Source organism: Mya arenaria, chromosome 2, assembly GCF_026914265.1.
Source record: "Mya arenaria isolate MELC-2E11 chromosome 2, ASM2691426v1".
Classification (NCBI taxonomy): domain Eukaryota; kingdom Metazoa; phylum Mollusca; class Bivalvia; order Myida; family Myidae; genus Mya; species Mya arenaria.
This window is the reverse complement of record NC_069123.1, coordinates 13585892-13609278: the sequence shown is the minus strand read 5'-3', so window position 1 is coordinate 13609278 and position 23387 is coordinate 13585892. Positions and strand designations below refer to the sequence as shown.

The following is a 23387-nucleotide window of genomic DNA, read 5'->3' as shown; positions in this document are numbered from 1 at the left end:
TTTGTATTTAATAAGCCTTTGCTGAATTTATACTTTATTACAAGCACATGTAAAACATACAGAAATATATGTGTGCATGTATGTATGAAGATAAATACAAACAAGAGCTGTCACAGTATGTGACAAATGCCCCCGATTGTGACATTGACCTATGAACAAGGTCAGTACATGAAAAGTTGATCTTGTCTTTACATGTCAAATACATATGGCAAGTTATTTTAAATTGCCTTTAAACATAAAAAATACCACCCATAGTTGACAACCGACACTGTTATGTCCTTATATATGCAGCATTCCATTGTGAATAAACACCCAAGTGCGACCTTGACCTTTGAGATAGGGACACGGGTCTGTCATGCGACACGTCGTCTTGGTATGTGGAACACATGTGGCAAGTTATTTTAAAATCTGTCCATACAAGGGAAAGTTACAGCCCGGACACGACAACCTATACTCTATGTCCTATATGCAGCACTCCATTGTGAATAAAGACTAAGTGTGACCTTGACCTTTGAGGTAGGGACACGGGTCTTGCACGCGACATGTCGTCTTGGTATGTGGAACACATGTGGCAAGTTATTTTAAAATCTGTCCATACAAGGGAAAGTTACAGCCCGGACACGACAACCTATACTCTTTGTCCTATATGCAGCACTCCATTGTGAATAAACACTAAGTGTGACCTTGACCTTTGAGGTAGGGGCATGGGTCTTGCACGCGACACGTCGTCTTGGTACGTGGAAGACATGTGGAAAGTTATTTTAAAATCTGTCCATACAAGGGAAAGTTACAGCCCGGACACGAGTTATTGAGCCGGACACACGGACGGACGGTGCGATTTTAATATGCCCACCTTCGGGGGCATAAAAATGAAATATTGCACTTGAATAATTTACGCATCTTAGTATATGTGTCGCTGCGTACAATAGTTACTGTACATGTACATAAACATAAATACTGTACATGTACTCAAATCAAGTTTGGAAACAATTCTTTCCCACTTTCCAGTAAGCAAATGAAGTTGGAAACTATTCTTTTCCACTTTCTGGTAAGCAAATCAAGTTTGAAAACAATTATTTTCAACTTAAGCAAATCAAATTCGGAAAGAATTATATTGTATTTTCCACTATGCAGCAGTATCAAACAGTTTCTTTTCAATGATATCTTCCACATTTTCGACAGTATATTTTATATACTTGTCTGGGTTCTTTGTAAAGTTAAGCTTTCTATATTTCTCCAAAAATATTCTATACGCTGGAACAATAAACTCGATATTGTCTTTTTTCATCTGTGTCCGTAGCTCTGTATCTGGTATAGCGTAGCCCTTCTGTGTTCGGAGAATTTCATCCAACTCCTTGTTAAAACCCTGAAAAGATTTGAATATTTTTACACAATATGTAACATGATTTCTTTAGGCTTATAAACAAGAATGCCTTGGATTGAAGATAACTCTAGCCTGTTCTTGTTGGATTATTTTTCCAGTCAAACAAGGGGCATAAATAATTAATTATTGAAGATTGCTATATATCTGCCTTGCTATATATGTGCACATTGTCCCTGACAATATCTGTAACAAGACTTTGGAACATGATGACTTTGCCGAATACAGCATTAATGCTATGACAGTGCCTCGACTTTTTTTGTTTGATATTCAGACAAGCTTAGAAGGTATTTATTGTGTAGCCATATATTTATCATTTATGGATACAGAAATATTCTCTTTCGAACAAAATGTTTCGGAATGTAAAGAAGTACTTACTGTGAATTTGTCTTTAATATTTTGCTTTTCTTTGTCTTTCAACTGAAAAAGAGTTCACAAGTCAATTTAAACAAAGCCAGATTGTGGCAGAAATTAATATCTTTACTAAGAAGACAAGACTTCTATAATTATTTCACATACTAGATTATTGTATGTATGTATGTATTTCTTTAGACCTTGTGGTCAAGGATAACTCGTGAAAGTGCAAGCACTTATTTCCAACGGGGTCTTTTGTTTTTGCTGAAGGGACAGCAGGTTGAAGAGACAGTGGTGGGATACAAGGAAGTCTGGGTGCGATACCCTAGCTCTTTTTCGAAGGGACACCTTGGTTCTTTAACGTGCTCAGTGTAAAGCACCGATACACGGAGTACAACTTTCCAGGGTTAAACCATTACTGAGTACACCACTTTTCCAAGCACTACCATTTAAATGCCAAGCGCCAGGCAAGAGAGCTACTTGTACCAACTTTTAACATCTTTTGGTATGATGCGGCCGGGGATCGAACCCACGAAGTCCAGCTCTGTAGGCGGATGCCTAACCACTAGGCCACGGACACAGTCTTACTTTACAAATAACATCAACCAAACAATGAAACTACACTAGGGTAAATTGGTCTATTGGTATAGATATCTAACTCTTCTCAAGGAATGATGTCAGCATTACATGATTCTACCAAATATCTCTATATAACAAGAGCTGTCGTAGGACAGCATGCTCGACCATATGCCACTTTGTCTTAGAAAATACAATTATGATGTAATATGTGCCTGTCAAAAGCAATAAAAATGTCAAATTAAAAGTAAACAAGAAAAGCCGCAAGGTGCCAAAACCAGGTTTTCAATGATTGACCGAAGAACTTCAGCCTTTGTTATGAGATTCAGTTTCAATTATTTTTTTCTATTTTAAGTAACCTTGACCTTGACCCTAAGGGCCCCCAAGTGCAATCCCATTGAAATCCTCAAAAAACTCTTCCTACTTACAAAGTTTGGTCGCAATATGTCAACTCTGCCTAAAGTTATTCAGTACCAAATGGATATCTTTTTTAGTAACAGTGAACTTGACCCTAGGAGCCTCATAAGCAATCCAATGAAAGGTCTCAATAAACTCTTCCTAGTATATATAAAAAAAAATGAAATTGTACCACATAGCCTCAAGATCCACCAAAGGCCTCACTGGACACAAATACTGATTTATACCAAGAAAACAGACTCGAGCATAATCAACAGTACATCTAAAAGTTGATTTAGTGAAAACATTGTTCAATGGGGGCTTAAACCAATTTATGTGACCACTGACCATTCACCATAATCCAAGGTGAGTGCAATATCTTACACTTGTCCCAAAAATAAGAGCAAAATTAAATGTGCAAGCCATACCAAAACACAAACAGCAGCCTTCCTCACCTTCGTTTGTACTTATTTCTTACAGCTTGATTGCCATAAAAGCTGATAGTTTATTGAATCAGTCGAGAGTTTATTGAATCACTCTCAAGTCCATTTTTTGGGTAGAAACCAGTACTCAGAGGTCATGAAAAAGTACCCCTGGTGGGATCAATCCCACAACCTCTTGCCTGAGTGAGACACAGACACCTGTACCAATAGACCACTCTCACTCCTCACCTTTGTATCAGGACTGAGCATCCTTTGTGAAGACATTGGTTCATTCATCTCCAAAATGTAGTGCATCACACGACTCCAACTGAAATATAAATTATATGCAATATGGTTTGTACTACTGATTTTGAAACCCACAGTTGGCCATGGATAAAACAGGGTATTCTCCCACCTCAGATAAGTAGATCCAATAATTTAACCATGCTAGAAATTCTTATCTTGCCCACGGGCGAAGATAAAATGTCCGTATGGAACTCCTTTTTAATTGTCACCACATTGAAATTACCTCCCTTGTTGAAGACTGTCGTCTGAAGCATCATGGAAACCTTGTCTTGTGGCAATATTTAGAACGCTAATAAATTATTTCTCGCTTCAAATGTCACCATAGAACAGTTTTCACGCACCTTTTAAGAAATAATGCTTCACTCTCACAGAACTATTTAAAGACCGGTTTGACTATTAACATAATCTGAATCACTGCGCGCATATCCATGACAACCACGAATTATTGCATATCCATACGCAATTATTTTCACTAAGCACAAAAGAGTTCCAGCAAAAAATACATTTTTACTTAATTTTGTTTAACTGAGGTGGGAGAAAAAGCATCTACCATAGCCGCTCGTGTAAGATAAGTTTATCCCGACCCTCAGGCAGGGTGTTTTGCGGAAACTCGGTAAACCTCGTTTCCGCAAAACACGCTACGCTCGGGTCGGAATGAACCTATCTTACACTCTCGGCCATGAGAGATACTTGTATTCTTCATTTTTCAGAATTTTAATACTAAGACAACATATCCTTGTTATCTTGCTATATTCATGTTGGATCGATGGATGCCAGCAATTGTTGCATTTTAGACCCATATTATGTGATCTCTGAATTATATTTTTTACATTAAGGTTAAAGAAAAACGTTGTAATCTCCAATGCTCATCTTTTTTCCCCAGTCAAAGACGCGACATAACAATTATTAAAACCAGAATTATGGGCCTTGCTGTACATGTGCTTATTGTCTTTGGAAACTTGTGTACCAAATTCTTTCAAATATCTTGAACTGTTCTTGATTAAAGGCCAAAGTTTTTGCACATCATTGCCAACACTAAAGCTACGGCAATATCCCGACTCATTTTTCTTCGAAAAACAGACAAGGGAAATATTTACTGAACCATAAATGAATGGTAAACATAATATGATGACTCAGGCTCCATATAAATACCAAGATAAATAAATCAAACCCAGAAATATTTCTTCTACCTTTGAGAGTAATGCTTTTTCTGCTCAAGTATTTGATCCCTGTAAAACATCTCTACATCCTTGTTCCACAGGTGGATCAGCTCTATCAATGCCGACCTGGAAGTATAAAGACAACCATATGGAATGTAAAAGGGGCATAAGTCTGGTGTTACTGAGGTGATCCACTCCATGACTCCATGATCAAACTTGACTGAGACATTATGCTAACAAAACACTGTCACCATGTATTAACAGTCATAATATATATAATGAATATTTAAGTTATTATCTGCACATGGTTTTGCCTACACTTGCGCCGCCGATGTCTCAACCCAAGCCTCCACAAAGCCACATCAGACCCCAACATTAATAACTATATGTTGCCTTTTCAGGTGACACTAAAATTCAAATGAAGAAATTCAGTTAAAAAAAACCCTGTTTTTATTTCAAAAAATCTAAAAAAACTAAAACTGCCATAAACTTACATGTGTTTGTACAATGAAATACTTTTTATTTGGCTTGAAGTTTCAATGGTACATTTTGCATCTTATTCAATAAGTCATCTGTCCCAGTTTAAGGATAATCACCAAACTCTTTCAGCAATTTTGTAGCCACTTTATGATAGAGGCCATGGTAAGAGTAAAAAACACGGAAGTGTTTGATAATTGATGGGTTTTTTATTGATTTAATGCTTTTGGATTTTCAGGGACACTTACTATGCCAATAATGATGACTGTGAGGCTACTGAGCCATCGTTGATAAACATCCACCAGGATGCACTTAAGTGATTTATTTCAATTGACTTGAATGCTAACGGCTCTGAGTACATTGTAACTGTGTTGTGTTGACACATGTTGTTGATTGAAATTTGAATATTGTATGATGTAATGAATAAATGCCAGAACTTTTTATTATTTTGTCTGCTTGAACAGTATTCACTCGGCCACTGATGCAGACTCAAACTATAGCTCCATATCCATGAAATTAAGTGGCACATGTTGCCTGGTGCATAACTTTAAAATCAGAATAAAGATATAAAGATAAGATAAAACCAAAACTAAAATATTTACTTTGCAATACCAATATATAGTAAGAATCTAATGTATTCCAGCACTTGACCATGCACAACCCTAATCAGCACAAACTCAATAATGAGACCAACCCGCTATAAAGACCATTTTCTCAAAGTACCATAGGTGGTCTGAATAGAGAGGTTTTACTGTATGAACAATACTTCCTAGCAATGTAAAAATATGAATATACATGTAGTCTGCTTCATGTTCTAATTTCCCTTTTTTTGAACTATTTCTGCTCATTTTCAAGCCATTAAATCAATCCAATAAGTTTATTATACAGTTAAAACCAAAAAATCTCACCTTTTGAGTGACTTGAGGATGTAGTTGAAGTTATTCAACATGAAGACTGGCTTGATAAATGGATCACTGTACGTCTCGGACTTGTTGCTCAAGTTGAGGCCCAGCGCAGATAGGACCTTGGCTGACATGAATACATGTAAAATACATGTAAATAATTACAGAAAATGATATTATTAATATCATTTTTTAGCAGAATAAACCTGCTCTGATTTTTTTGTCATTCATTACCTTTTTGTTTTCTCCCTTCCAATAAAATCTGAAACGCTAGACCTTACCCTTCCTGTAACTTAATCCTGTCGGTCTGCTTTAAAACTAGAAAGATATTAAATCAGGGTAGGAATTTATAAAACATCTTAAGTCATTTTGTGACTTAAGTCAATTTCAAGTTTAGTATCTCACTGGTCACATCCCATAATAACCTAATAACATCTTAAATAAATTATTTTCATTGATTTTATTGAAAATACAAACTTTAATGTTAAAAAACATTTATAATTTTCTTTGAATATGGCTTCAAAAATGTATTAAAGCAAAGTGATTTATGTAAAGAAATGACTAAAGAAATTTTATGAGTAAGGCCCCAGAAAATAAAGAGAAGTCCATTAATTTGAAATAGTATAATTCCAATAAGTATCATTGAAGATTATAATAAAACTAGAACTATCACAGAAAGATGAATACATCCAGAAGCTGTCTGGTCAGAGGACTGATTAATGTGTCTCAAGATTTTTCAGACCTTTTTTTTCTAAGTCAAGGATCAAGAGACTTGTAGGACAGAGAGAACTTTCACAGAAATATGAGGTGCACAACAACCGATGTTGACCGATGTTGACCAACATCCCTGTAAAGTTTCATGTGTGTTGGTGAAATACATTTGATGCTACATGTGACCATTTTGTTAGATCATTTCTTACTATGTCAAGGCCAATGACTCTTCTAAGACCAAGTGAAATATGGTAGGTATACACCATCTCATAATAGCCAACATTGTTATAAAGTTTCATGAGTGTATGTATAATACTTTTGTTGATACATGTGAGACATTAAAGTTTCAGACCATTCTTAACCCAAGAAATCATCTAAGTCAAGGGCCATAACTCTTGTTAGACCAAGTGAAATGTGACAGAAATGGGAGGTGCACAATATCCCATGCTGGCCAACATACCTATGAAGTTTCATGTGCAATGGTGCAATACCTTTGGAGGAACATGTGGCACAAGATTGTGATGGGATGTAACTGCAACTACTGAAGTTATATAGCCCCTGTGGGTATAATTAGAATGTACTTACTGCAATAGTCAGCCAATTTTAGCTTGCTCTTCCTGTCATCTACAGCTTCACTGGGAGCAGCTTGTTCCCCTTGAAACATAAAAATTAAAACACAGTCAATGGCGACCACATAATTTAAATTAAAACAAGGTCAGGGTCAACCAGAGAAATAAAAATTTAAACAAGGTCATGGTCAAATGATAAATCCAGTCCAGGTCAACTGAATAATTCTAAGATTTATACAATGTCAAGGTTAACTGCTAATTTTTAAGGTGATAACAATGTCAACCAGACAAGTATTTGAGGATAAAGTCAATCCAAAGAATGACATTAACATCTAAAAAATGATTCAATGTGTTAATATGTAAAATATATTTAATATGTATCTTTTAATAGCCCAATCTCACTAACAAGAACTATGTTCACCTACTGGCTAAGTCATGCACACAGAATTCAATTCCATATTGGAAGTTTAAGATCCTACATTTTTTTACATGTGTTATCAAGTAGACATACAAATGGTACATAAAAAAGAAGCAAACAAATAGTTTCTGAAAAAAAGTCATCACGAAAATCAAGGAAGTTACAGTTTTATAAACTAAATGTCAAGACCTATCTCCTAGATAATTGATCCAACATTTAAGATGTGACTTTCTAATTTGTTTCTGATGGAAGGGTGTATATAGTAGACACAGGAATCAAAATGCAAGGATGTGTTCATAGCAAAATGACTATGTGATTTTCAGAAAAAATGCAGAGGGTTTTATACGGCTACTGAAAATAATGATGACGCTACATTTAGAGACATTCTGGCCACGCTTTACCAGTGGGTTGGAACATGGCAGCAAAATTAAACATCAACGCTTGAACGTTCTTGGAATCTGAGCCTAAAATATTAAACAGTATATCTACAAAGCTGTGGGTGCAATGGACAATGTATATCAAACAATGTTTGTATTTTGTACAGGCAATTAAAAAAGAAACATGTTCATTGTAAATAAATGCATAACAGTGATGACAATGTTGCCACTGTATCTGTTGCTGTGCTGCTGCTGTGCTGCTGCTGCCGCTGCTGCTGCTGCTGCTGATGATGATGATGATGAAAATTATGACAAAACCAAAAGATGACAATTCTATGGCTTCTGCTGCAACCAATGATGATGATGATGATGATGATGATGATGATGAAGATGACAACAACGATGGCAATGATGATGATGATGATGACAATGACGACAATGATGATGATGATGATTAAGATGATAATGAGGAGGAGGAGGAGGAGGATCAAGTGCAGGAAGAAGGCAAAGGAGGAAGAAGCGGAGGAGGTGGATGATGAGGATGATATATGAAGATGGTGACAATGGCTATGATGATGTTAATGATGATAATGACAACAACAACAATGGTAAGAATGGTGATGAACAAATATGATCGTAACTTAAATGAATCTAACAGACAATGAAACAGAAGACAAATATGTCTCGGTGTCCCTTGATGATTATAAGTCAGGGTGCCGGGATTAGGAAACTACTGTTCGAGATGCATGAAATTCAAACTTTGCATTAAATGGGATTTGAAAGTTGCAGGTATAGTTTGCTTCGATGGGAATTTAAGTGCTTTTTTACATGGAAGGTATGATTATTAGGGGCATGTAAACATAACTGCAGGGACAGGTAAATGTTACTGCATTTCTTACCCGGTTGTTTTTTTAAATGCAAATCTATAGGATAATGACAAAAAAACATTGGGTTTCATTAAAAAACTTCATGAAACTGTACTGACAAATGAATATACGGTAACAAAAATTAATATTCAAAACAAAACAGAATCAAACTAAAAATGGATGCAGTATTGAACGAATGATGATGTGCATGTTATTAAGTTTTTTCATTTTTTACCAACGCAAATCTGCAAGGGGTTAAAAACATAAAAACATGTTAACAAGGGAACAGCAAGCTAATGCTAACGCTCATCTGTTTGTTTGTTGTTCATCAAAAAGGGGTATAACTTAAGTATTAATATTTACACCTCAACTTCAAACACAAAATCTTCGTATGTGTTCTGATTGCGAATCATCGCATTAATATAAAAAGCGTACTATTGCTTGTTTTGTCTTAGCAGGCCACTACTTTTTTAAAACAATATGCTGAAAAGTTTTAATTTAGAATTTGTAAAATGTATTGTAGTCATTAGCGTTTTAATTTTAGGTTTAAAAGCAATTTTAATTTGGGACTATTTTTGTCTGTAGCAATTCAATGTGTAAACTGGTTGGGCCGTTTTATTTACAGCACTGTACGGTTTTCTTAAATGAAATTATGTCTTTCATTTACAATTCTAGAAACAAATAATGAACTATTGGTCTAAATATAAGTGATGAATTCTGTGATTGATGTCATTATCGGGAATATGAACGCAGTTGGGCTGGTCAAAGTATTCATGGAGTCCCTCAGACACCACCAAAGACATCAATCACACTATTCATTTCTTAATTAAACAAGAGTTATCGGTCTCGTTACACATGTGACTATTGTCACTGGAGAACATGTGTCGTAAGTTTGATGTGAATATCTTGAAGAGTTTTTAAGGTATAGCCACGGTAAAATAAATCACACTAACAACACAAAGGCTATCAATATACTTCAACCTTTTTTGTTCAAAATAAATAGATGAGCTAAAAAATGAAGCAATACTAAACCTGTTTTAGTAATTAATGTTGTAAGTAAAGTATGTGAGAACAGGCAATGATACACATAAAGAGCCTGACTTACCATGCATAAGCAACATAGCTCCGGCAGTTTCGATGTAATCTTGTAGTTGCTCCATAAACACCATTGTCTGAAAAGAGATATATGTATATAATATGATGATCATGTATTGAAGGAGCTCTTTTGAAGCACAACTGTACATTTTAATGATGTGTAATCCACAAATTCCTTATAGAATCACATACTTGTAAGTTTCATGTTTTTTTCCCACCTTTTTGTGAATTGGGTCAGGGCCCTTAGAATTGTGAAAATACCAAAAAGAGACTATAATTGTGAATTTACCTTATAGTATATTTAAAACAAAGCAAAGCCGCCTTTAAGATTATGAATTTTAATATTTTAACTTTAAAGAATAAAACTGCATTTAAATAAATGTATTAGTTCTGATAGTGAAGTGTTCAAAAGAAAACCCCTCTTTTATCAAAGTGACGCTCTTATTTAAAATTAAGACATACACATGTATAACATACATAAATTTTGACTGATAAAGACAGGCATCTTACCCACAACACCAACCTCCTTAACATAAGAGTATTGGGCATTGTTAGAAAATTAAGAAATCATGTTTGTTAAAGATTCTCTTAGGCTGAGTAGTCTGTAATAAGGCCATATTCCCTTCCCCCTAAAAAATTTGGGTACGGTATTTAAAAAAAATCATACATGATTGGTGAGTTCATGCACAGTTCCGTCCCGAGGCATATTGGAGGCCTTGTCAGGGTCGTGTTTGATGTTGTCTATAAACTCCTCAAGGCCCTTTGCTCCCTGCAAATACCAAGTATTATCATGTCACATAATTATTATAAAGCATTCATGGTTGGTGATTTAGTTCATGGTTCAATCTTGGAAACCTTTGTCAGGGTTGTGTTGGATATTGGATATAAATATCTCCAGGACCTTAGGCATAGCTCCCTGAAAATCACACTATATCGCATTCATGTTCAAACCGTCAATTAAATGCAATCCTTTTTATTTTTCAATTCGGAAGACAGTCATAATCTAATATAAATAACACTAGTTACCGTTTTGACATGCATACTTGATCATAACTCCTTAGAATACCATTCATTGTTCATTTTGAGAGTCAAATACAAGGAACATACTCTGACAGGATTTACAGGGTGACAGGGGACTTTCGTGGTTACAATCTACCGTTATAAATTCCTATACTTTTCCAAATTTAAAGAGACATCATTAACCAAATTTGAATATCTTTTCAAGTATTTTTAATACAACTTTCACACTTTCTGTTTGGCATATGTCTGTATTGCTCTTAGTTCTATTGCTCTGAGACAATGGTCTACAATGACAAATATTGTAGAGGGTTTTAATTAAGAAAAAACATTTCAGTCAATTATTTAGATAGAAAGCAACAAAGGCTAACAATTGAGTATGTACATCCATTTCTGAGTTAATTATTTGACTATCTGGTTTATAAAACTGTGTACATACTGTGCTACCCAATGTTGAAAGTAATGAGGCTAATTTGGCTCTTGTGGGTGCTTGGCAGCCCTGGAAAGAGAAAGAAAGTAGAACTTTGCACACTTTTAAACAATATTACCTGGTCCTGAAATAGCATAAAACTATTGGATAGTATCTATTTCCAGAATAATCATTTTGATATTTTTGTTACCAGGACATATGCATAGTAATTAGGAATATAAACAAATCGGCAGTGCCCATTTGTCCATCTGTGAGACCAAAGTCGAACTCCGTTGGCTAAAACTCCCAGGGTCTGGCGAAAATACTTCGAGCCTCGGAAAAATTGATTCAAACGGGAATGCTTACATTTAGTAGAAAGAAATCTGTCCTTTACATGTAGTTCAAGCCAACACGGAATTCGAGCCAAGAAAGTTCGAGCAAACAGGGTTTGATTGTATTACAAGACATGAAAACATAAAAATATTTTAAATACAAAAATCAACTGATGAAATTTGACATGTTACTATATCATTAACTCGAATCAACAAATCAAACGGCAGAAATAGAGGATATTTGTTTATTTCAGTGTAAGATCATATTTTATTTCACAAGTTTCATAGAAAAAAATATTTTCTTTGATCACGAGTGGAATAAAATATGATCTTACACTGAAATAAACAAATGTTCTGTTTCTTTTATGCTTATTTTCCGAGTTATAAAAATAACGAAAACACTTTTATTTTAAGCGTGGCATGAATACATAACCAAATTACTACGCCGCCATTTATTGAATGAAAATTTGAAAGGTCGAATGTGTTAGCAAAACAATCGCGGATAATCATTGGATATAAAACATTTTTCTTAGTTTAAGAGGGCGTTTCATGATACATGGATTTTCAGTCATCTTACTGTCAGAGACCAGTATGTTTCGCTTGAAAACAGGTTGTTTTCAAGGACCACGCTAGTTTGTTGACAAATTTTGAGGCATGGGTGGGGTAAACAAATCAGTTAATCTGTAAATTGTTGTGTGAATTTTCCAGGAAGTTTGTATTACGTATTACACTGACAAACAGTTCAAAATACATTTGAACGATGATATAACATTCTTTTCATGTTCAAACAGTTGTTTTCGTCTGTAATTTGTTTGGTATGAAAGCATATGTTCGAACATTCAGCTTCAATATCAAGAAAACGTTTGAAAAACGTGATAACCATTTTCTAATAAACAGTAAGTTGTTAATTTCCAAATACTGTTTTTTGCTAACACTTTATGGTCAAGTGTACTGTTTTGATCAAGGGTAGGTAACTGCAATGAATTTTAAAAGTAGTTCTGAAAGTAGATATTTTCACTCCTTATTTTGCAGTGAAAATATCAAATCAATATTTTCACTATTGTTATTTCACTGATAAAACTCCATACTTGAAAAGCATGAAAGAAACAAGTTTATAGCATTTTTCTACCCTTGAACCATAGATTAAGCATTATTTAAAAATTAAAGTGCCTTTGTACCTCTAGGTTTCTGTCAAACTCTGGCTTGATGGTTCTCAGGTGTTTCACCACAGGGAAGATGGACAACACGGTACTGAACTCCCGACGACCGATGCCCTTCCTCGTGTATATAGCTAGTGTCTGGAAGGGAACAAATCTTGTTAAAAGACTACAACTATTGAATAATTGGCAAACTTGCAAGGGCTTTGTGTAACACCGAATGAACTTAATTCATTCTTATATGGAGTTACAAATGTCTTATGCTAAGCCCCCAAAAAGATCTAAATTTAATTTGTTATTAAAAAAATCATCAAAGATTGTAACTTGCCTTACATGTAAGTCAAGCAGAAAAATATCATACCATCCACCACATCACTAACAAATGCATCTGGTACATAACTCCACACAAATATATCACACAAATACTCTTTATTAAATTTTGTAAATAAATAGTAGACTTCATCTTACCTTCATGGACCTCCGTTTCAATGGTATTCAAGACAGCAATCACAATAATGTCATACACCAATCGCTGGTACTTTCTTTATCTCACTTAATTAGACCCCTACATACCCCTTATTGATGACGGTATCCAGCCCCGGCTACACAATGTTGCCATAGACCAATCACTGGTACTTTTATACTTTCAGAACTAAATTAGACCCCTATCTCTCCCTCATTGAGGACGGTATCCAGCCCCGGCAGCAAGATGTTGTCATATACTGTTCTCTGGTATTTCTATATTTTTCTCCCACCTCAGATAAGTAGATCCAATAATTTAACCATGCTAGATATTCTTATCTTGCCCACAGGAGAAGATAAAATGCCTGTATGGAACTTCTTTTTAATGATCACAACATTGTAATTACCTCCCTTGTTAAAGACTGTCATCTGTAGCAGCATGGAAACCTTGTCTTAATACAAAATATTTAGAACGCTAATTAAGTAATTCTCGCTTCAAATGTCACCACAAAACAGTTTTTACGCACCTTTCAAGAAATAATGCTTCACTCTCCTTAGAACTATTTAAAGACAGATTTGACTGTTAACATAATCTGAATCACTGCGCGCATATCCATGACAACCACGAATTATCGCATATCAATACGCAATTATTTTCACTAAGCACAAAAGAGTTCCAGCAAAAAATACATTTTTACTTCATTTTGTTTAACTGAGGTGGGAGAAAAAGCATCTACCATAGCCGCTCGTGTAAGATAGGTTCATCCCGACCCTCGCGCACAGTGTTTTGTGGAAACTCGGTAAACCTCGTTTCCGCAAAACACCCTATGCTCGGGTCGGAATGAACTTATCTTACACTCTCGGCCATAGAAGATACTTATAATCTTACTAATATAGACCCCTACCTCGCCCTCATTGACGACGGTATCCAGCCCTGGCTGCACGATGTTGTCATATACTGATCTCTGGTATTTCTCAGGAACTATCTGGGCTAACAGCTGATGCTCACTCTGTAAAGTGGTAAATCCACGAAGCCAAATTTCAACAATTAAAGAAAAAATATCACACCAAGGTCTTTTTGATAAGAAAATGTAAAATCCACCATGTAATAAAATTAATCAACTGACCAACAGTTTCTAATTGAATGAAACAGTTTTATTTTGTTAACCTACATTACTGTACCAATATTTCTACAAAAATGTAAAAGAAAAAGGACAAATACCTAACTACCATCTGATGTTTCTAAACCATATGCCTCAGGTCATAGGGCTCAGGCATAACTTTAATCGGGTTTCCTATTAAAATGGGGCAACACTCAATACTTATGCAATCCAGTGTAATGGGCCTTGCTACACATGTGCATTGTCTCTCTCTGCAGCAACATCTGTACAAAGTTTCATGTGAATATCTTGGAGCAGTTGTTCATGGCAAAGGTTCAAGTTTAGCACAAGAACAACCAACACCCATGAAGATGGGAACACTATCACAATACCTTAACATGTTTAATCCGAAAACAAAACACCTAAGAATACAACTTGTCCACTAATTCACTGATTTATTTTTTCTTACCTGCATGAGTTTAAGAAGTGCCGTGAGTTCGGTAACGTAGATCTCTATGTCGACCTCACACTGTTCCTCCTTGATCACATCAGACCCTGTACGGCGATGACCTTCAAACATTGTAATGGACTTGTAATGATGGAATAGTGAAATGAACAAAGCACCAAGGTTATTAAAACTAATACTTAATATAATTAGTATTAAACAGAGGCACTGTGAGCAAATGTAAATAATATACTGTCTGTTGTTGTTCTTTGAAGGTTGAGAAAAGTTTTAATAATGAAAATTCTATTTTAGCACAAACAGTAGAAATAGTACTGTATGTAAAATGTACTAAATCCTACCCTGACAAAATCACTCCCCCTAACAGTTTTTCCATAGACAGACAAATCTTATGTCTTTTAATAACAGGGGTTTTAACAGGTGATATTTGTCAATCCTGAAAAAAGCCTTGCACGAGGACTCATGCCCAACGAGGGTAAAGGGGCTTCAACCCCTTTTGGAATTGTTTCAAAAGTCCTTTATAATTGCTTCAAGGTTCTTTCTACTGTGTTAGAGGCAAACGTCACAGCAAAAATATTTTTTTACAATTGTATACTAATCTAAAGCTGAAAACTCTCAATGTTCTGATATCAGGTTTAATCCTGAACAATCGAACCCCGGTAATAATGATACTCTCAATTCTGATGTCAGAACTAATCCTAAACTTAAAGAACCCACGTAATAATGATACTCTCAATTCTGATGTCAGAACTAATCCTGAACTTAAAGAACCCACGTAATAATGATACTCTCAATTCTGATATCAGAACTAATCCTGAACTTTCGAACTCCTGTATTCATGATACTCTAAATTCTGATATCAGAACTAATCCTGAACTTTCGAACTCCTGTATTCATGATACTCTCAATTCTGATATCAGAACTAATCCTGAACTTTCGAACTCCTGTATTCATGATACTCTCAATTCTGATATCAGAACTAATCCTGAACTTTCGAACTCCTGTATTCATGATACTCTCAATTCTGATATCAGAACTAATCCTGAACTTTCGAACTCCTGTATTCATGATACTCTCAATTCTGATATAAGAACTAATCCTGAACTTTCGAACTCCTGTATTCATGATACTCTCAATTCTGATATAAGAACTAATCCTGAACTTTCGAACTCCTGTATTCATGATACTCTCAATTCTGATATAAGAACTAATCCTGAACTTTCGAACTCCTGTATTCATGATACTCTCAATTCTGATATAAGAACTAATCCTGAACTTTCGAACTCCTGTATTCATGATACTCTCAATTCTGATATCAGAACTAATCCTGAACTTTCGAACTCCTGTATTCATGATACTCTCAATTCTGATATCAGAACTAATCCTGAACTTTCTAACTCCTGTATTCATGATACTCTCAATTCTGATATCAGAACTAATCCTGAACTTTCGAACTCCTGTATTCATGATACTCTCAATTCTGATATCAGAACTAATCCTGAACTTTCGAACTCCTGTATTCATGATACTCTCAATTCTGATATAAGAACTAATCCTGAACTTTCGAACTCCTGTATTCATGATACTCTCAATTCTGATATAAGAACTAATCCTGAACTTTCGAACTCCTGTATTCATGATACTTTCAATTCTGATATAAGAACTAATCCTGAACTTTCGAACTCCTGTATTCATGATACTTTCAATTCTGATATAAGAACTAATCCTGAACTTTCGAACTCCTGTATTCATGATACTTTCAATTCTGATATAAGAACTAATCCTGAACTTTCGAACTCTTGTAATAATGATACTCTCAATTCTGATATAAGAATTAATCCTGAAGTTTAGAATCCCGGTAATAATGATACTTTCTAACTTTTCTACGGTACCTTTAAGTCCTTGATCAAAAGGTGACTTCAACAATGCAGAAGATGCCTTTCTTGTGTATAGACTGAAAATACACAAGTTGGACAACATCACTATTCATTTGAATGAACATCATTAAGTTAAAACAAGAAAACCTTAATGGGATGGAAATGCTCGCCTGCTGCTGAGATTCAGATGAAAAATGAACATAACTCAACAATGATTATTGCCAGAGTATTTGGCATTGCTACAAATGTGCACGTTGTCCCTGGCAACATGTGTACAAAATTTAATAAAAATATCTTGCAAGTTTTTGAGTTACGCTTAAAGAGAAAAGAGTTGTACACTGACACCAAGATAATTGCAAAACTACGACTTTGATAAGCAGGCAGGCTCAAAATAATCAAAATGTTAAATTTTATAAATTCTGTCATTTCTCTGATACAGTCCAACCCTGTTGGCTCAAACTCGCTTGACTCGATTTCTTCGTTGACTCGAACTAAATGTTAAGGACCTATTTGTTTCTACTGAATGTAACAAATCTTGCTTGGTTCATATTTCCCAAGGCTCAAGGTATTTTTGCTGGTCTCTGGGAATTCGAGCCAACAGGGTTTGACTGAAATAAAATAAATGGAGACCAACTTACGAAATCTTTTTGATACTTTTCCTCCCAGGGGTGTCCTTATTTCTGTTAAATTTGGCTCCCTGAAATAGAGGTAAAGCAACTTCAGGAAATCTATAACAAGGTTAACATCAGGAAAAAACTCCTTTTGATACATAAGTACTTTTGACTTTTAGAGTGTACAACATTTTGACAGCAATTTTACGTTTACCCCAGTACCATTTCATTAATGAAAAATTATTGCACATCTTTCAAATATAGGTGATGGCATGAACAATATCTTGAAATTTTCATCAATATTTAAACAAAAATTACTTTAGTGCAAATGAACCAACACTGTTTAGGATCTTCAATGTTAGTATACAATTTCAAACAATTCTTATTTAAACTGAGAAGAATATCTATTTAAAAGCACATGCCAATGATCTTCCTTTTACTTAAATAGCCTAAGAGTATCATTATTTTGGCCATTGTCAAGCCTTGCTAGACGTATATGTTATGTCATTTGAAACATATCTTGTGTAGTGAGTTGCATGTGAATATCTTGTATTGTTTTTAGATCAAATGTAATGGCCAAAGGCAGTGAGCCATATTGCTCCACATATACGGTAGCAAATCCTACTTTTTTTTTCTCCTGAGGATCCTACATTCTTAAACATGTGCATTAGGAAGTACAATGATTTTAAGGAATATTTTTTTGAAGTTATGCTTTTGGCTCACAGATCCCTTGGTTGTGAAACAAGGGAGTTCCAAGGGATGCACTGAAGAAGATGTGATAATGAATCGCTGGTTCAAGTTCATTCACAATTAACAGTAACCATTCCTCCTGATGCCACCGGTCCTATGAGAATACCATAACATTTTCCTTTAAAAAACAAGTTAAAAACAAGTTGGGATACAACATACATTTAAGCCAATGATGAAATTGTAGATAGGCAATCATTAAGTACTAGGCTTAATCATTAAGAATTTTAACCGTCGCGGGTGTTTAAAGGTCTCCGCACTGCCACTCATCGCTCACAACCCCTGCATCAGATTTTGCGTTGGCAATTTGTCAGCCAATGGGGTTGAATTCTATTTCAGTTAAATGACTTGAATTAAATCTTAATGATTAAGAAGGACTTGTTTGCTAAGCTCACTATGCCCATTCTTAATCATTAAGATTTTAATTCATGTCATCTAACTATTACTTAAAATGAACAGAGAACAGCTACATACTGGAGCAGGAGAGTGTGGTGTAAGCGTCATGCCCGAACCTCCACTGCCTGCCTTCAGATGTTCCTTCAACCTGGAAAAACGTTGTTGTACATTTCATTTTAGCTTACATCTTATATTTTTCTATAAAGTGGTACTGCACACTTCTAATAAACTACTGTCTAGGTTTTTCAATAAAGTGCCTGTTATTACTTCTAGCTTGATTGTAACAGAATGGTAGGAACCAATACTGGTGCCAATTTTGAGGAAGTGGCCCTGGTGGGGAGTGAACCAACGACCTCTTAGCTGAGAGACACAAACCCTTACCACTAGAATACCTCCCAATAAACCAGAATAAGTTATATTTAACATATATTCACATGCTTTTTAACTCAATTAAGTTATATAAATGTACTTTGGTAAATAAAGGCTATTTAGTCTGACTTACCCAGTGAATGACAAGCATGCTAGATCTTACTGTGATGTAGTTTTTCAGTAAGCTGACTTACCCAGTGAGTGACTTAACGAGCATGCTAGATTGTGCTGTGATGTAGTTTTTCAGAATGTGTACTTTGGTAAATAAAGGCTATTTAGTCTGACTTACCCAGTGAATGACAAGCATGCTAGATCTTACTGTGATGTAGTTCTTCAGTAAGCTGACTTACCCAGTGAGTGACTTAACGAGCATGCTAGATCGTGCTGTGATGTAGTTCTTCAGAAAGTCTGTAGTGTTGCCGTTCGTAATGAGCCAGCGGGAAATGTCGCTCAGGTCCTCGATAATCTTCTCAGGCAGGTGCTCCATTTGAACATCGACCTCTCCACCTAGCTCTGAGGAAGATACATGAAATAAAACAGAGGAAACTACAGGGACAAGCCTAGTAGCCTAAAACTTGACCTATGGTAGATCCTGTTAAAAGGATCAAGGCCTTTAAAACGACAAACAAGAGACACAACACCACAAGACAACACAAATTACACAATTTTCAAAACATCATCAATTTTATTGAATTTTACAAATTAGAAATGAATGTGAATCATGACCATAAAATACAGTGCATTTTATACCTAAAAACTCATGGTGAAGAGACAGTCAAATGAAGTCTCAGATGGTTTCCAAACTTGAGTATTCAATTCTATTGAGAAGAAATATTTTATATGCCAAAAGCCAAGCTGACCTATCACTTCTGATGCCAACTAAACTCTTATCAAAATATATTGTCTTTATTTTACTCATATTTCAAAACCTCATCTTTTTTTCCATTTTACAAAATTAATACAACATGTACCAAGATAAGTGATTTTTAAGCAAATAATTCCACCAAGTTTTGTGAATTTAGCAATGCAAGCAATTCCAGAAAGGGAATTCAGCTAAGCCAATAATTACTAAGTTAACCACTCAAGTGAGTGAATTCTGCTTAGCAAATACTTATAAAGTTTACAATTCAAGCACAAGAATTCAGCTCAGCTTATAATCAATAAGTTAAGCAAAGAACATCTCCAACCTTCCTCTCCCGTTAGAAGGTCGAGTATGATGATAGGCGGGACCGGTCGACCATGACGGATGAGCAACGTCTGAAACTCCATCTGTAGAACATCTTTCCCGCGCTCAAATAACGCAGCCTGGGATACAGTTAAAGAATTGTCAGTAAACAAAATTACATGTGTTTGTTTATCTATCTTTCACCATCATTGACAAACATGACAACAATCAACTAATGCCATCATTTGACCTAAGCATAAAATGGAACTGTTGTGCTTATAGCATACATGTGGACATTGTATTAAAAGGGGCTAGAAACCAGACGGTCCAAAAATTGGCAAATACAGTATATCATCAAAACAAGCCTAGAACTGACAATGCGAACTAGTAGGAGGCAGATGATAAGTCACATTACCTGGTTAAAATAATAAACACAACAATCATGTTGCTGTCTCATCCGTGTTTCCCTGTTTAAAATAGCCCATAACGGTTTTCCAATTCAAATAATATCTGTTTATGAGTACAGATAAATATACCGATGCTATTTTTAAACTTACTGGGATTTACGTTGTAAACAACTGTAGAAAATTTCTAACAGGAAAAATGTGCAAAAACTGCGAAAGATGCATGAGTCGTAAGGGATATAATACATCAATAAGTAAGATTCAATGCGTTGTTCACAACAATGTCAATCTTATGTAAGTTTTGACAAATTTCTTTTTCTCTTGCAATTGTATCATCTGGTGTCTAGCCTATTTAAAGCATTAGTTTAACACTATACGCAGAGATTGCTCATACAGATATGTATCTCTGATATAAATTGCCCTGCACCAATTTCATTCTACTAAATGAAAACAGTGAGTTTCACAGTCATCTGTAAGCATGGTGAAATAAATTTTATCATTTTCAGATAGAGGACAAAAAAACTCCGGCAGCAAATTGTATACTTGGAAAACTAAATATGCACAAGTTGTTGATTGGTTGAAAGTAATAACTGGATAAATGAGGCCAACAATTTGACTATATTTGTCCTTTGGAAGAATAGGTTTTAAACAACTTGGTGCTCCTTTTTATCCAACAAGCTTACCACATCTCTGAGTTCAACGGTGTTCTGGTTGTGTTTCTTGAAGTAGTTGAGTGCCTCCAACACCTTGTCCATCTGTTGGAGGTATCGGTCAAGGCCATGCATCTCAGGGCTAATAAAGGATTGGTAAGAATTCAATCATCACCTTTTGAGATATTGTTGGAAGCAAGAGCACAACATGGCAGAGCATTATACGCTCGCCTTGAGTGCCACAAGTACAGGGTAAGCAATATATTATGAACAATTCAAGGGCAATCACTCAAGAGTCAGAATGTTTAATCCACTAATCTGATGCTATTTAGCTGATCCAACATATTACAGCAATAAATATGGTAATTAATTCAGAAAAATAAAACAATTGTTCAAATTTTAAGAGCGGGTCCAAATTTGACAACTTGAAAGCATTTACCAAATGTACTTTAGACTTGTTTTGATTTTGAAAGGTCAGTTTCCCCTATTGTTTTGTTTTGACAAATTTTACGAGGGTTAAATTTTGCAACACATTAACCTGAATAATGGCAGACATAGTTAAACTAATGTTTTCAAATGTGCGACCTCATGTCAAGGAATCGATTTGTGAAAAATGTATTAATTAAATCACAAATATATTAAACCCTTGCAAAATTTATCCAATGTGCAGTTTAGGTACCAGTATATTGTAGTAGCTTACCCATCTTTGATCATCATGTCTGCCTCTTGTGAAATGTGGTAGTAGCCCAGCACATGATCCAATGTGGTCATTGTCTTATCTATATGTGAGTCACAGTTAAAGAAACAATAGGAGATAAAATAGGCTTTTGTTTCATTAAAAGCTCATTGTTTTACATTTTGATAGTCAAAAATACCATTAGATTGCCTTTTGATTATGAATGGCTATAAAGAGCGTAACAGTCCTTGGCAATATTTTTTTTCTTCATTTGAATACATTTACATTAAGAAAAATAGGACATGCCTTTGCAGCATAAGCGCATTCTATTATCCACTTAGATTTATTTACAAGTATTTCACTTTTGCCAGTGAATTTCAGAATACTATTTTTTGCAAGTGAAAAATCACTTTTTTAGTTTGTGACGTGGCTGCCTCTCCACCAATGAAAATGGCAGAAATATATCAAGCATAATATTATGATAATATATTACAATCAAAATTATGAAAGGATATTTTCTTGCCGTCTTCTGAGATTTTCTGTCTCGTTATACACTGGAACAATTGTCTGCTCCAGTTTTCTGAGGCGTGTTTCAAAGCTTGTTAAAATCCCCAGCATATTTTCGGTATTTGTGTTGCTTTTCTTCAAGGAATCTTTCAGCAATGAGAGGTTACTCATTTCCTTAAATTAAAATACTCACAATTAAACCATAATGTGCTTAGAGGATTGAGAAAAAAATATTATCTTTCATATGGGCACCGGGCATTGTTTTAAGGCGATAATGCAGTGCATCGAGATATAAACTCATTCTTTAAAAAATAATCTTAAATGATACTAGTTTAACTAATACAGAATGACGCAACCTGTAGCCGACATCTCAATCTTCACAACTAAATGTTTTACGCAACCAATAATTCGCTAACATTGTCATTTTCTTATATTTTAACTGTTTATCCGAAATCATTAATTAATAAACGTTTAAAAAGTCTTCGTTTGGAGAAGGGGTTGAAAAGTCTTAGGGTTGAAGAAGCCTGCTCCCAGCATCATATTCATATATTCTGGAGTCTGCCTTTAGGCCTAGTCATTCTAAAATGCAGTCCCGGCTTTTTTTTTTAAATGATGGTTAGCCTGGACTAACCATCATTTAAAAAAAAAAAAGCCTGGACGGCATTTTAGAATGACTACCTTAAGGCCCTACAACCTCCCCCTCCCAACACCAATATTCAAAGTAATATCTTTAACAACCCTTGCCTTTTCTAGTTTTGAATTGATTTCTGTTTTAAGATGCGCAATGTCTTCCATATTTGACATGTCAGCCATCATCATAAGGTTTATAACGCAAAGATTCGCCTGGATTTTGTTGATGTTTTTGGAAGTAATAACTTCCGCTAATCATAAATTAGTATATTGTCGTAAAATAAATAAATTATTTAATACAACTCAGATAATCCCAAATAAGACCGAAAATACAATATTGATGTAAATAAATTACTAACAAAGGTGAAAATACAAACCTTTGTTCTAATTTCATAAAAAGAATCC

At 35.0% G+C, this 23387-nt stretch overlaps 1 protein-coding gene across 3 annotated transcripts; it reads right to left on the bottom strand.

Moving 5' to 3' along the window:
- LOC128218471 (exocyst complex component 7-like) lies at positions 1–23226 on the bottom strand. Of its 3 annotated transcripts, none has more exons than XM_052926154.1 (22): positions 23097–23226; positions 22361–22526; positions 21870–21954; positions 21203–21311; positions 20138–20255; positions 19301–19463; positions 18660–18729; positions 17466–17524; positions 16843–16904; positions 14957–15057; positions 14293–14397; positions 12947–13066; positions 11467–11526; positions 10678–10779; positions 10021–10087; positions 8949–8972; positions 7271–7339; positions 5981–6101; positions 4626–4721; positions 3379–3457; positions 1760–1801; positions 1–1366 (listed from the first exon to the last, which is right to left on the bottom strand). In XM_052926154.1, the coding sequence occupies exons 1-22, from the start codon at positions 23169–23171 to the stop codon at positions 1127–1129; spliced, it is 2133 nt and encodes a 710-aa protein (XP_052782114.1). In that variant the 5' UTR covers positions 23172–23226; the 3' UTR covers positions 1–1126. The 3 variants fall into 3 exon arrangements, with proteins under 3 accessions (XP_052782114.1, XP_052782106.1, XP_052782121.1); XM_052926146.1 differs by lacking the exon at positions 8949–8972 and adding an exon at positions 8074–8136; XM_052926161.1 differs by lacking the exon at positions 8949–8972.
- Between the last annotated feature and the right edge of the window lie 161 nt (positions 23227–23387).